The sequence below is a fragment of the Scyliorhinus canicula genome, chromosome 20 (assembly GCF_902713615.1).
Source record: "Scyliorhinus canicula chromosome 20, sScyCan1.1, whole genome shotgun sequence".
In the NCBI taxonomy this organism is placed as follows: Eukaryota; Metazoa; Chordata; class Chondrichthyes; order Carcharhiniformes; family Scyliorhinidae; genus Scyliorhinus; species Scyliorhinus canicula.
Genome location: NC_052165.1, coordinates 49,322,998 through 49,336,863, shown reverse-complemented (window position 1 = coordinate 49,336,863; position 13,866 = coordinate 49,322,998). Strand labels below are relative to the sequence as shown.

The 13,866-nt window shown below is 42.4% G+C and overlaps 1 protein-coding gene across 13 annotated transcripts in view; it reads left to right on the top strand.

Moving 5' to 3' along the window:
- The window catches only part of LOC119954916 (tubby-related protein 3-like), a 128,876-nt gene that overhangs the window by 83,087 nt on the left and 31,923 nt on the right, over window positions 1-13,866 (top strand). For 10 of the 13 annotated variants that reach the window (XM_038780604.1, XM_038780607.1, XM_038780605.1 and 7 more), the window contains 2 exons: window positions 6,785-6,913; window positions 12,913-13,074. In XM_038780604.1, coding sequence (XP_038636532.1) covers window positions 6,785-6,913; window positions 12,913-13,074 — 291 coding nt within the window. The remainder of the gene's footprint in view (window positions 1-6,784; window positions 6,914-12,912; window positions 13,075-13,866) is intronic. The other 3 variants (XM_038780617.1, XM_038780616.1, XM_038780612.1) reach the window with 1 other exon arrangement.

Below are 13,866 nucleotides of genomic sequence, written 5' to 3'. Positions count from 1 at the left end.
GGCAGTCCGGATACTTCAAAGAGGGAGACAGGTGAAGGGCTAGCTCTTCCTAATCTACTATGCAATTATTGCACAACCAATATTCAAAAGATTTTAACTTGGTGTCATGATGGCTGCTTGCTGCTCATCCTCTCTTCCTGCCTTAATTTGTGCCCCGCTACCCTTTTTCCACCTCTAAATACGTGCAAACCCAGGATGATTTCTACTTTAAAAGTTTGGAAACAATTTTGTAAGCATTTTAAACTTTCCTCTCCTTCACTATTATGTCCTATATGTAATAACCACTTATTCTTGCCCTCCATGCTTGATTCAACGTTTGCCTAGTGGAGGAAGAAAGGACACAAATGTTTTACTGACCTATTTGTGAGTGGGAATTTTGCCAGCTTCACTGAGCTTGCAGCCAAATTTGGTTTACCTGAATCTAGTCTTTACCGCTATTTTCAAGCCGTGGTTTTGTTTGCTCGCACTGTCCATCCTTTCCTCAACTCCCTCCAAGTTCATTGTTGGAAGGGATTTTGTCATTGCCTCAAATCAGTAGTGGTTCTATTTCAAAGTTTTATGATCTCATGTTATCCTCTGCATCTTCCCCTATCTGTAAGGTAAGAAATAGTTGGGAAGCAAGCTTGGGCTCAACCTTACAGAGGACTGGTGCAAGGAGGCCCTTTCTAGGGTTAATATCACCTCATCCTGTTCGCGGCTAAACTTCATTCAGTTTAATGTTCGGCAGAGTTACCAAGGCCAGAGTAGTAAGATTTTCTCCAACACAAAACAAATGCGACAGGTGCTCATTCGCCTCTGCAGACCATACCCACATGTTCTAGTCATGCCCAAAGCTGGCTGTTTTTTGATCATCCTCCTTTGACACTCTTTCCAAAGTTCTAGATACTGACCTACCACCTTGTTCTTTCATAGCCATATTTGGCGTCTCATCTGCACTGGTCAGTTTCACTAAGATTGAGGCAGACATCATTGTATTTGCTTCATTGATAGCCCACAGGTGCCCCCAAACCACTCACTGCATCATCCTGTTTGGAAGACTTAATGTATTTTCTATATTTGGAGAGGATTGAGTATGCCACAAGAGGATCCACTGAGAATTTCTTTGTTGTTCATGGCAACCATTTGTCTCCTTCTTTAAAGAGTTAATTACTGTCGACTGTTACTTTTACTGTTTCTTTTTGTGTAGTTTTTGTTTATTTGCAGGGAGTTGCATTTTGATACTGTTTTGCACTTTGTTCACCTTCTCCTTTCCTCTTTTGGAAATCAATAAAAATAATTTTAAAACAAAAGAGATTCCATGACCAAAATGTCAGGGCATGTCTTCAGTGCAATCCATATAGTCCAATTCCAAACATCAGGAGGGCCATCTACTGATTCGGCAAAGTTCATTTCATTTTTTAAATAAGCGAAAAAGGGTAAAGTTTGATTTACATAGTTTATGATTTCTTTCATGTCTTCAGGACATGTCAGTATATTAATCATTCACTATTCATCTGTCTTCTAGGACCACTTCTTTTACTAATGAATTAAAATGTGTACTAGTGACTTTGATGTTGTTTTGTGACCTGTAAAGCAGGTAACCTGTGCTACTCAACTCAGTTACAGTAGAGGCTTTGGAAGAAGGCTCGAAGTCATCCAGAAGTTTTACAGAAGGTTTATTGAGCAACACAACTTAAATATCTGCTTGAGTTCTTACTTTGAGAACTGTACTAGTAGAAAGGTTACAATTTTTCTATGCTCTACAACTAGGCCTGACCACACTAGCAGCCCTGAGCTAAATTTCTGCCCCTGTTCTCCTCTCAGTCAAATCAGCCAAAGAGGCCAGAGAGCTGCTTGCGTCCCGCTTTTATACACGCCAGTGCTGCCCCCTAGTGGTCTTTCCATTACCCATCAGCCCCTTCTGTACATACCCATGTAAAAATCACTACATCCCCCTTTTCCACTTTTTTTTATAGTTGCAGAGCTGTAACTAAAAAAATCAAACACAGTTTCATGCACAAATACAGAACAGAGAGCAATGATTGTATCAGTTCATGTTCACAAGTTCAGACAGTTGGGTGCATGTCTGATTCGGGTAGACCTCCTGAGTGGGCATGGAGACCCAGAGGTTTTTATGTCCATTTGGGCACCAACTGCTGGAGCCCTGGGATGTCGCATGATAGAATCCTGCAGATCTAATGTCGGAGTTACAGGTTGATGAGGTGGAACCTTCAGCAGGTCTCGCCGATTGTCGGACCAGTATTCCATCATCAGACTTCACAGCGTACGATCGTAGCGATACTTGGTAGAGCACCATTGCCATGTTAGACCAACCTCCACCAGGGTGTCGCTATCTAACCATGTCGTTGATCGCTAATGGATACAGCACTTTTGCCTGCCAGTCATAGTGCTGCTTTTGTCCGTGACGTTGGTGACACATCTTGTCCAGGACTGGCGAGTGATCTGGATTGGCGAAGTGTAACAACAGTAGCGTTGTTCTCCCATCTCGATTGAAGAGCATTTGAGCGGGTGACAGCCCAGAGCTCAAAGGCGATGAACGATATGACAATAGAGCCAAGTGTATGTCGGAATTCGAGTCAGCGGCCTTGCTGATCAGTTGCTTAATAATATGGACACCTTTCTCCACTCTGCCATTCCACTGAGGAAAGTGGACTCGATGTCACGTGCCTGAAGTTGTATTTTATTGAGAATTCCAACCACTCCCAGCTTGCAAAGCAAGGACCATTGTCGGACATGACCGTCTGTGGGATGCCATGCCTCGAGAAGGTTTCCTTGCAGGCTTTGATAACTGACGCCGATGTGAGATCCGGGAGTTTCAGTACTTCCGGAAAGTTGGAGTAATAATCGATGAGAAGAACATAGTGTCGATCCATGGAAGAAACGAGTCAATACCAACTTTGCCCCACGGTGACGTAGCCATCTCATGCCGCTGGCGTGGCTCCTTGCATTGTGCCGGTCGATATTTTTGACACGTGTCACATGTGAGTACCATGTTTGTTGTGTCCACGTTTATCCCAGGCCAGTACATGGAGTGCCGTGCTCTTCTTTTGCACTTCTCAGCACCAGGTGCCCCTCATGAATCCTGCGGAGCATGTCCGCCCGGAGCGCCGTGGAATGATGATTCTGTCATTTCGCAGTATGATGCCATCCACCATGGACAGTTCAGTTTGGACGTTTTGGAACTGTGGGCACCGCCCTCTTGGCCAGCCATGCTTAAGGTTGTGCATGACCTGGAGCAAGATCGCATCATACCATGTCGCCTGACGAATTTGCCGCAGCCTCTCGTCTGTTGCCGGGAGTGTCTTCCTGCACCACTGTGCATGAGCTTGAACGTAATTGGGGAGTTGTTCACTTGCACCATGGCACTCCATTGTGGATTCAATGGCATGCACGTATTGAGGCTGTGTGGTCAGCTTGTGCGGTTCTCTGTGACGTTTATGATTCCAATGCTGTATGTGTTCTCCCAGGAGTGGAATCTTCGTGGTCGGAAAAGTTTTCTTTGGGTGTCTGAGTGTCTATTGCATCTACTGTGCGAACCTTGAAGTTTCCATGCCTTTGCATTGGAGAGTAATATTTGGCTGTGGATTGACACTGGGAGGCAAAATGATTCATCTTGGAGCACTTCAAATACCTTTTCCCTAGTGCAGGACATTTCCCTTTTAAATGGGCGGTGCCACAGCGGTAGCATGTCATGACGTCCGTTATGTCTCGCGTCGGTAGCGATCGCGCATGTGCAACTCGCTCTTCTGGTTGGGGTAGGTACTTTACGTACTGCGCATGCACAGCTTTTTGTGCATGCGCATACCGGGATCTCGTGTGACTGCGTTTCTCCTGATCGCGCGCATGCTGTAATGGGCACCAGCGGCCGGAAAAGAAGGTCTGTGAGGAGAGGCCACCACTTTGACATCCTCCACCTTGTGGAGTACTTTCTCCATGTTTTCTTTCTCAAGAAACTCCAGGTACTGCTGTTTTTTCTGTTCTTGCTGTAAGCATTTTGCTATGGTAGTTTTTAAAGTTAAATCATTTTGCAGCATTAATGATTCCCTTAAATTTTCGTCTGAGAGCCCATGGATTAATTATTCCTGATGATGGAGTCTGTTACATCAGCATAGTTACAAACTTGTGTTAGCAAGTGGAGATCTGTGACAAAATTAGAGATAGTCTCCCTTTTTTTTGGAATCTGTTACGCAGGTTAAATGGTGATTTGATTTCATTTGCTTGTGATTTGCAGTGTTCATCAAATTTTGCCATTATCACTTGAAAGTTAGATTTATCTTCATTGTCACCATACGTAAAAGATTTATAATTGTCTACAGTTTGCCTGTCTGCAGTTGAGAGTAACATCCCAGTCTTTCTGTCGTCGGTGGCTGCATTTAGGGCAGTATCCACCATGTATATCTAAAGCTGCTGTTTATACATTTTCCAGTTACTATTTAAATTACCGGTAGTTTTCAGCAACTCTGGAAGTGGCGTGAGATCTATTGCTTCAGTAGGTTGTTTGGAATCAAAATGCTGCAAAGTCTTCCACAGTCAAGCACTGCTGCTTTTGCTGCTTGTTTTGGTTCTTTCTGGTCTTTAACCTAATCTATCTAGTACTGTCCAATTAAAGCCAACCTGGTACCATGTTTTGTTACCTGCAAGGCAGGTAATCTGTGCTACTCACTTCAGTTACAATAGAGGCTTTGGAAGAAGGCTCAAAGTCATCCAGAAGTTTTACAGAAGGTTTATTGAGCAACGCAACTTAAATAACTGCGTGAGTTCTTACTTTTAAGAACTGTACTCGTAGAAAGGTTACAACTTTTCTATGCTCTACAACTAGGCCTGACCACACTAGCAGCCTGAGCTAAATTTCTGCCCCTGTTCTCCTCACAGTCAAATCAGCCAAAGAGACCAGAGGGCTGCTTGCGTCCTGCTTTTATACACGTCAGTGCTGCACCCTAGTGGTCTTTTAATTACCCATCTGCCCTTCTGTACATACCCATGTAAAGATCACTACAGATGTCTCTTCCCTAGATTCTTTTAAAATGTGAGAATGCAAACCATCCGGCCCACGGGGTTGATCCTCTTTGTGTTTGATTAGTTTATTTAATATTTCTCTTATTTAAGTGCAATCGTATATTTCTGATTTTATCTTCAGATGTCATCCAACTGATCTCCCTAGTAAATACTGAAGCAAAGTATTTTTTAAAAATTCTACATTTTGTTAGACCCTGTGATTTTTATCCTGTCCATTCATTCTATTTTCATTTAGGCTTTGCTTTTTTTATTTGTGTGCCCGTAAAATATTTTGCTGATTTTTTTTGATGTTCCTTGGTTCAGTTTCATGGTTCTTTTTTCCTTCATAATTGTGTTTTGACTTCCCTCTCAGCTTCTTCATATTCTCGATTGTCCTGCATTCCCTTGCATATACTATGCTTGTCTCTTTTCTTGTTCTCAATTTTTCCATTATATATAATTTATTCATCCATGGTGCCTCGTTTGTTCTTTTTTTTTTAGTGTAATATATTTTCCTGGACTCTAAACATAATTTTAAGTATTTCTCATTGCTGTTCTTTCTCATTATTTACCAATGTTGTTGCCCATTTTATTTTCCCAAGTTCTGTTTGCAACTCCTCAAAAAGACCTTTTCTCCAATCTTGTTATCTTGATTTTTATCATATCTCGTCATTGTCATCTGCTGTCCATCGATTTGAATATAGCATTTACTCAGGGTCACCATCGGTCTTCATGTGACTGAACAGGCTGATTCTCAATTCGCATACCTTTGGGAACATGCAGGATGTCCCACAAGTTAGTGGGATCCAGAGTACAAGATTTGCATCCTTTTCTTTCCTTCTTTCCTACCACTCTGCCTTATGATTAGGCTATTGGGACTCAGAAGCTTGATGGACAAGTTGTCACCATTCTGAATGATTTGTAGCAAGCTCCTCGCAGTCATTTAGGCCAATGTCACCACGCTTCAAAGAGAGTTTCGGAGTGTCTTTGAAAGTTTTCCTTGTCCTTCCCTGTGCAATACTTATTTGAGAGTTGAGAGAAAAGGAACTGGTGGGGGAAGCAGTTTTTGGCCACCTGGACACTGTATCCAGTCCATAAAAGCTGATTTTTGTAGAGGTTTTGCCTCTGAATGCTAAGGCCATGTGTTTGTTTGACATTCCTCCAACAGAATCCAGATGGAGCAGCAGAGGCATTGCTGATGTCATTTATCTAATGCTCTTAAATGTCATTGATAGACAGACCAGGACATTTTGCAGTATAGAAGCATGGTGCTCTATATACAGAAGAACGTATTTGCCATTCTCAGTTCTCAAGTCTTAAAAATATATTATGGTAACTATTGCCTAGCTGTTCCCCTACTTTTACCCTCTACTTTTACTTATTTTATCTGTTCTGATTCATTCCATCACCAGATCCAGTAACAAATCATCCCGTACAAGGTTTCTTACATACTGGGCTAAAGAAGAGTCCTGGACATAGTTGGAACTTCATTCCCTTATCCCTTTTACCTCCCTTTTTCTGGCCAATTTATTTTGGGATAATTGAAATCCCCAATGACTATTCTGATTTTCACTTGTTTCACTAAATTGTTTGTATATTTCTTCCTCACCCTCCCTCCCACTATTAGGTGGTCTGTAGACCAACCTAATTAGTGTTAATCCATTGGATTCCTTTGGAGGGATCATTGTTTTTCTGTTGCTATTATGTTGTCTCATAATGAAAAGGTAAGGAAAGGAATTTTGAGCAAGACGTCCTCAAATGTTCTCTTTGCTTTGTTAAATTATATTAGCAGAAGGAGATAGAAAGAAATCTGTTGAGGCACAGCTTCCTGAAAAATCTTTACAGCCAGACATACTGAAAAGCTTGCAGGCAAATGGTAAATTGGACAGAGACGTCGCAAGGGATAAAGCCAAGCCAGGTTAGCTTTCAGCCCATACAGCTGGTAGTTTCCACTTACCATGAAATTTGAATTGTTCAAACTGTCTGTACACTGCCTTTGTGGTAATGTGGTGTTCAAAAATGCAATCAATTTGCTTTAATATCTCAGGTAGCATCTGTAAAGAGAACTGCAAGCATTGTGTACTGATCCTTCAACAAAATTAGAGGTTATCCTAGATCAGTGTTTTTCAAACTTTTTCCGGTGACCCATTTTTACAGAATTGCTGATTCTCGCGACCCTCACCACATGCACGATAGATTCTCCAGAGTTGCTTTTAAAAACATCACACTCATTGTTGCCACTTTTATATTATTAAGTGTAAAAACTGTTTCACCTTAATGGACAGTTCTATCCTGACACCTTGCTAAAGGGTGTAACTCGGGATTATATGATTATTTGATATCTTCACACCCATTGTTAGCATTTGGAGAATTGCGTGCAAGGGCTGAAAAGTTTAACTGGCTTAATATTTCAAAAATAAATTTAAGAGTACCCTATTCATTTTTTCCAATTAAGGGGCAATTTAGCGTGGCCAATCCACCTACGCTGCACATCTTTCGGCTGTGGCGGCAAAACCCAAGCAAACACGGGGAGAATGTGCAAACTCCACACGGACAGTGACCCAGAGCCGGGACTGAACCTGGGACCTCTGTTTCGTGAGGCAGCAGTGCTAACCACTGTGCACTGTGCTGCACAAACCGGCTCAATATTATGTAGTTTTAGCAAAGTCATATTCACTCGTTCAAAACCTAACATGACCTCGGATATGAAATTAAACTTAAAACTTCCACTTCGGAAACAGGAGCCCTAACTACTGTAATAGAAATAAGGTCAGACAGAATATCACTGGAACAAGCTTAGCTACCTGTAGCTGTGCGACTTTTTCCGCAAGGAGACAAAAACATTCCCCCAGAGACCCGAACACACGTTTCTGGACACAATAGTAGTGCTGGACTGGCTAGAGGAGGACAAATGTGGCTACACCTACGGATGATTCATGGGGAGCCCGCATATAGCAGAGAAGGAATGGAGAGGGATGCCATTCACAGGAGGGGACATAGATCCTTCCCACATGGGCCAAACTAGGAGAACGGACCCATCTGAAACAGGATTTCCCTGCCCAGCAAAATGAATGTAATCGCAATTATAAATGATGAACAATGTAAAGAGCCCTGGCAGTATTTGTAAATACATATGTAGAGTTGTGTGTAACTCATATCACTAAATGTTAAGAACGCTTCTTAAAAAACTTGCAAGATTCACATTAAAGTAAATAAAGTAGGGAAAAGATAGAACTGGAACCACTATCACAGATGCGGGGACACCCTGTGGTACCTGTGTTGATATTATTGTGTTGATTATTATTGTTGTTTATGTATTGTTCTGCAAAGTTTGGATATTAAGTGCAAAATGCCAATAAAAATATTTTTCAAAGCAAAGTAAATCAAAACAAGGAGTCTAGGCAGGGTGTGAGTGGTAACAGGAGGGTTATTCACATCACCTCCTGTGTGAGGAAATGGGAGAAGCACAGAAGGAGGACTTTGGACTCAGATATTCAATTAGTTCCAATGCCCGACCCTTTCTCCATAGCCCAGCTTTTGTTTTTGCTTTTTCTGGCATTTATCCAATTCTCTTTTAAATGTTATTGAATTAATCTGCTTTCATACCCGGCATAAGGAAGTTGGGAGACCTGTTTATTGATGGGAGGTTTGCGAGCCTGGGTGAGCTGGAGGAGAAGTTTGAGCTCCCCCCCCCGTTCAGGTACCTTCAGGTCAAGGTGTTTGCTAGGCGGCAGGTGGAGGGATTCCCTTTGCTGCCCTCGTGGGGGGTAAGGGATAGGGTGCTTTCGGGGGTGTGGGTCAGGGATGGGAAGGTGTCTGACATCTACCAGGTGATGCAGGAGGTGGAGGAGGCGTCGGTAGAGGAGCTGAAGGCTAAGTGGGAAGTGGAGCTGGGGGAGCAGATTGAGGAGGGGACATGGGCGGATGCCCTGGAGAGGGTGTACTCCTCCTCTTCATGTGCGAGGCTTAGCCTCATCCAGTTCAAGGTACTGCACAGGGCTCATATGTCCGGGATGAGAATGAGCAGGTTTTTTAGGGGTGAGGACAGGTGCATTAGGTGTTCAGGGAGCCCAGCGAACCATGTCCATATGTTTTGGGCATGCCCGGCACTGGGGGAATTCTGGCAGGGGGTGGCGAGGACGGTGTCGAGGGTGGTGGGGTCCAGGGTCAAGCCAGGCTGGGGACTCGTGATATTTGGGTTGGGGTGGAGCCGGGAGTGCAGGAGGCGAAAGAGGCCGGTGTTTTGGCCTTTGCGTCCCTAGTAGCCCGGCGGAGGATCTTGTTGCAGTGGAAAGATGCGAGACCCCCAAGCGTGGAGACCTGGATCAATGACATGGCGGGGTTCATTAAGCTGGAGAAGGTCAAATTCGCCCTGAGGGGGTCGGTACAAGGTGGCAGCCTTTCCTCGACTTTCTGGCTCAAAGATAGGGAACTAGGTCAACGGCAGCAGCAACGAGGGGGGGGGGAGAAGGAAAGGGGGGGAAAGGAGGAGGGGGAGGGGGAAGGGGGGTTTCAGGGGGGCATTGTTTATGTTAATTTGCTTTATTGTTAATTTATTTTGTTGTTTATTGGGTTTGGGGGGGTGGGGGTGTTCGTTATATATGCGTTGTTATGGGTGCTGGGGGGTGTTTATTATTGTTGTAATTATTGTTCTGTTATACATTTTTCAAAAATCTCAATAAAAATTATTTTTTTAAAAGAATCTGCTTTCATACCCTTTCTAGATTATAATAACTCGCTATATAGAAATATATTTCCACATATAACTCCTGGATCTTTTGCCTGTCACCTTAAATCTGTGTTTTTTTTGGTCACTACAACTGCAAACAGTTTCTAACTTGTTTATCAAAGCAAAGTGGAATTGATGTAAAAGTTCAGCCATGATCTTTCTGAATGGCAAAGAAGGCTCGAGGGACCTTCTAGTCTCCTCCTACTCCTATTTCTTATGTTCTTGCATAATTAGCCAAACATGATTTTCCTTAAATATGTGCTGACTTTAATTTTTTTCATATTTTTCTAAGTTCCAATTAATTTTGTCCAGGATTAATGTTTCTAAAGGTTTTCATCACCTTGTCATGTAATTGGGGTTTTATCCCTAGCCCTTTTAATGAACAGAGATGTAACATTTGCTATTCACGGTCTTCTGGCATCACACCATTATCTAAGGAGGATTGGAAAATTGTGATTAGAGCCTCTGCAATTTCCATGCTCAACGTCCTCTGCAACCTTTGATGCATCCCAGCTGCTTCCACTTTAAGCACTGCCCACCTTTTAAATACTTCCTCCATTTCTTTTTACCCGATTCATTTTCTCTGCTACCACTTTTGTGACAGTGTCCGTCTTTAATGAAGATTGATACATCTACTGATTTATGTACCTGACATTTATTGTAGCCTACTTTTTGTGTTTCATTTCAATCTCCATATCTTTAATCAAATAGCGAGCTCTAGCTTTGAATGTCTTCTGTTTTCCCTCTTGTAGAATTGTGACTCATCTGCAGTCAAATTATCTCCTCTGTGAAGGCCTCCCATTGCTCATTTACTGTGAATTTACATGCTAAATTTTGTCTCCGATCCATCAACTCTCAGAAATTAGCCTTCAACAAAGGGAGATTGTCCTTAAGCCCTGAAGTATGCACATTACTTCAACCTTTCTGAAACAATGTGCCTGTCTACCAGTGTATTCTTAAGAAGGTAGAAGGACTGTGCAGATTTGGTCGACTGAGATTGGAGGCTGTGAGGGGTGGGGGAAGGTCAGTGATATCAAATAGTGGTTTGATATTCAATGTGATCATGTTTCAGGTAGGAGAAGGGAGGTTAATAAGGGGGAGTAAAGAATTGAAATTGATTTCATTAAGACCGAGAGTCGGAGACCCAAAGGTCCAGGAGGAACAAGAAGTTTGAAAATGGGAGAGAGGAGAGGTCTTCTGGCCAAATTGTGGGTGTACGGGCAGAAAATAAGAGCCCAACTCAGAATTCATTTAAAGTTGAGGGGGCATTAAGGAATAAAGCCTTTGCTGAGGACTGATCATTCGGGATTGTTAAGACACAAATGGTGAGATTGGAAGGAGGGATGGGGTCACAAAAGAGAAGATGAAGAAATTTAACAAGGGGTATTGGTATAAATTGTTAAAGCTCGAAAGAAAGAAAAAGGTATTTTGTTAAAACTCCGCATGAGGCAACGGATGAAATGAAACTGCAGATAGGGCAGCACTGAAATAGGGAAGCAGTACTGCTGGAGAGAAAGTTTGAGTGCAAATGCACCTGCAAATAAATTTGGATTGCAGGAAACAGCAGGAGCATTGGTGCAAATGAATGCTGTTTTCAATGAAAAGACTAAGAGAGATTAAGAGGTCATAGGGAGGAATCCAGCTGGACTAAGAGTTCTGAAGATGGGAAGAAGGTTGTCTTGTTAATAGTGGACGCAACAGAGAAGGCAAAGAAGAATCGCTCAACATAGCTAAATATCACGGAGATGTTTGTAATTGTGGGTGGGTTTGAAACATGACTGGTAGAATTTAAGTTTGAATTTACATGGAGTAGTTTAGAGCTGGGCTGTTGTTGAGGAGAGGTGGGGCTGAGGATGTGAGGTTTAGTATACACCTGGCTAAAAAGGATAGCAATGAAGGTGAACAAGGTCAAAGACAAATGACAATCCCAACAGAGGGATCAATTGAACGTCAAAGGTTTGCATTGCTGGAAGAGATGTGGCAGTGAATTAAGTGCAACAATAGCAAAACACTGCAGATGTTGGAAATCTGATACCAAGACAGTAGGTCAAGCAGCAACCCCCACAGGTCAATGACCTTTCATCCGAACTGAAAAGTTTAGAGGTTTATGAGCAAGTAAGCAATAAAGGTATTGTGGCAACTTATAGGTGCTGTGGAGCTATTAGTCACAAACAAGTGGATGACTAAGTGGAATATTCTTCTATTGACAGTAATGGTGTTGATCAAGGAAGCATGTAATGGATACATTGTAATCCGTGATTTCTTTAATCTTGGGTAGTCATGTCATTCCTTAAAATTGCAATGTTTTGTCATGCTACTCAACGGAATCACTGTCGCAAACTGTACATCAGTACCTAGCTGATTGGCTGTCACTGGGTGGCCCCTGTGGAAACCTGGCATGACCCCGGTTGCATAAAGGTTGACGGAAGTTTTAATCTTTACAATTACTGGAAGATCAAAGGTTGCAGATAAAATTGAAGCGCATGGTCAAATTATTGATGCCTTCCTTTACCAGCATAACATGTACAAATATGGTTCCTGAACCTGTACAATAATGGGGCTGCCATGCAGTTCCTGTGCTGCCCAGCCTCCGTCCTTTGTTTTATTTAAAGAAAGAACAATAGCAATGATATGGGATATTTCCAGTGGGAATTGCTATAAGGGAGAGGGCGTTGACAAAACATTTTAACAAAAGATCCACATTTATTATTAGCACAGAGTTGTGAAGGAGATCATTTGGTCCATCATATCTGCATCGGCCCTCCGGCTTAGTGATGGCTTAGACGGCTTATTGTCATTCCCTTGCCTTTTGCCTCCATATTGTTTCTAGTCTGATCATCATCTAATGCCCTCTTGAATGCTTCGATTGAACCTGCCGCCACCTCACTTCCAGGTAGTGCATTCTAGGCCTGAATCACTCATTGTTTGAAAAGGTTTTGCTCGCATCGTGCTTGTCTCTTTTGCAAATCACTTTAAATCTGTGGGTTCTTGTTTTTGATCCTTATATGAGCAGGAACAATTTCTCCCTATCTCCTCTGTCCATGCCCTCATGAGTTTGAACATATAGATTTTTAAAATTCGTTCTTGGGATCTTGTGAATGTCACTGACTAGATAGTTTCAATATTATTATTAATGGGACTAGCATTAATATGAGTTACGAAAACAAATATTGTTTATCTGCCTGCAGGTATTGATGGACCTGGAGCTTTCATTAGCAATGAGGTACAAGAAGTTAGCACCAAAATCCAAATCCTTTCAGTCGGACAATCCATGACCGCTTGTAATGAAGTTGAAGCATTCCTGGGATCTGCATCAAAGCCAGACATCCAGGAAGTAATGGAACAAAGGGGTAGGGGATTCACCAATCCTGTTTGTCTCAGTTTCTCTTAACTGGATATAATCTAAATAATGCTATTATTAGTGGACATGCTGAATAGAGGTTGAACTGGATAACTGTTGTACCTTATCATTGATTATATATTTGAGTTTTCTACTTTTATGTTGGCTGATTGTTCATAGACTTTCTTCCAGTCAGATGGTTTCAAGTTTCCTTAGAGGGACTTGAGCACCAAATTTAGATTGACACTTAAGGAGCAGCACAGTGGCTAGCACTGCTGCCTCACAGCACCAAGGAATTGCATTAAATTCCAGCTTTGGGTCTGTGTGGAGTTTACACTATCGCACCATGTCTGCGTGGGTTTCCTCCGGTTTCCTCCCACAGTCCAAAAATGTGCAGATTAGGTGGATTAGCCATACTAAATTGCCCCTTGATATCCAAAGATGTACAGGTTTGTTGGGTCACGGGGATAGGGTGGGGGAGTGAGCCTAGATAGAGTGCTCTTTCAGAGAGTCTGTGCAGACTTGATGGGCCAAATGGCCTCCTTATGCATTGTAGGAATTCTGTTCTTTGGTGTTGAGGAAGTGCTGTCTTTTGGATGAGAGCTCAACTCAAGCGAATACAGTATAAAAGATTCCATTGTAATATATCCAGAAACTACAGTTAGAATTGGCAAATTACTGTCTGTTCTAATGACTCAGTCCCTCCATTCATAATTTTAGACAACTCTATCAAAACGCTCCTTAATCTCTTCTTTTCTGCAAAAACAGCCTGTCTTTGCATCTGTGGTTTCTTCATAGAAAC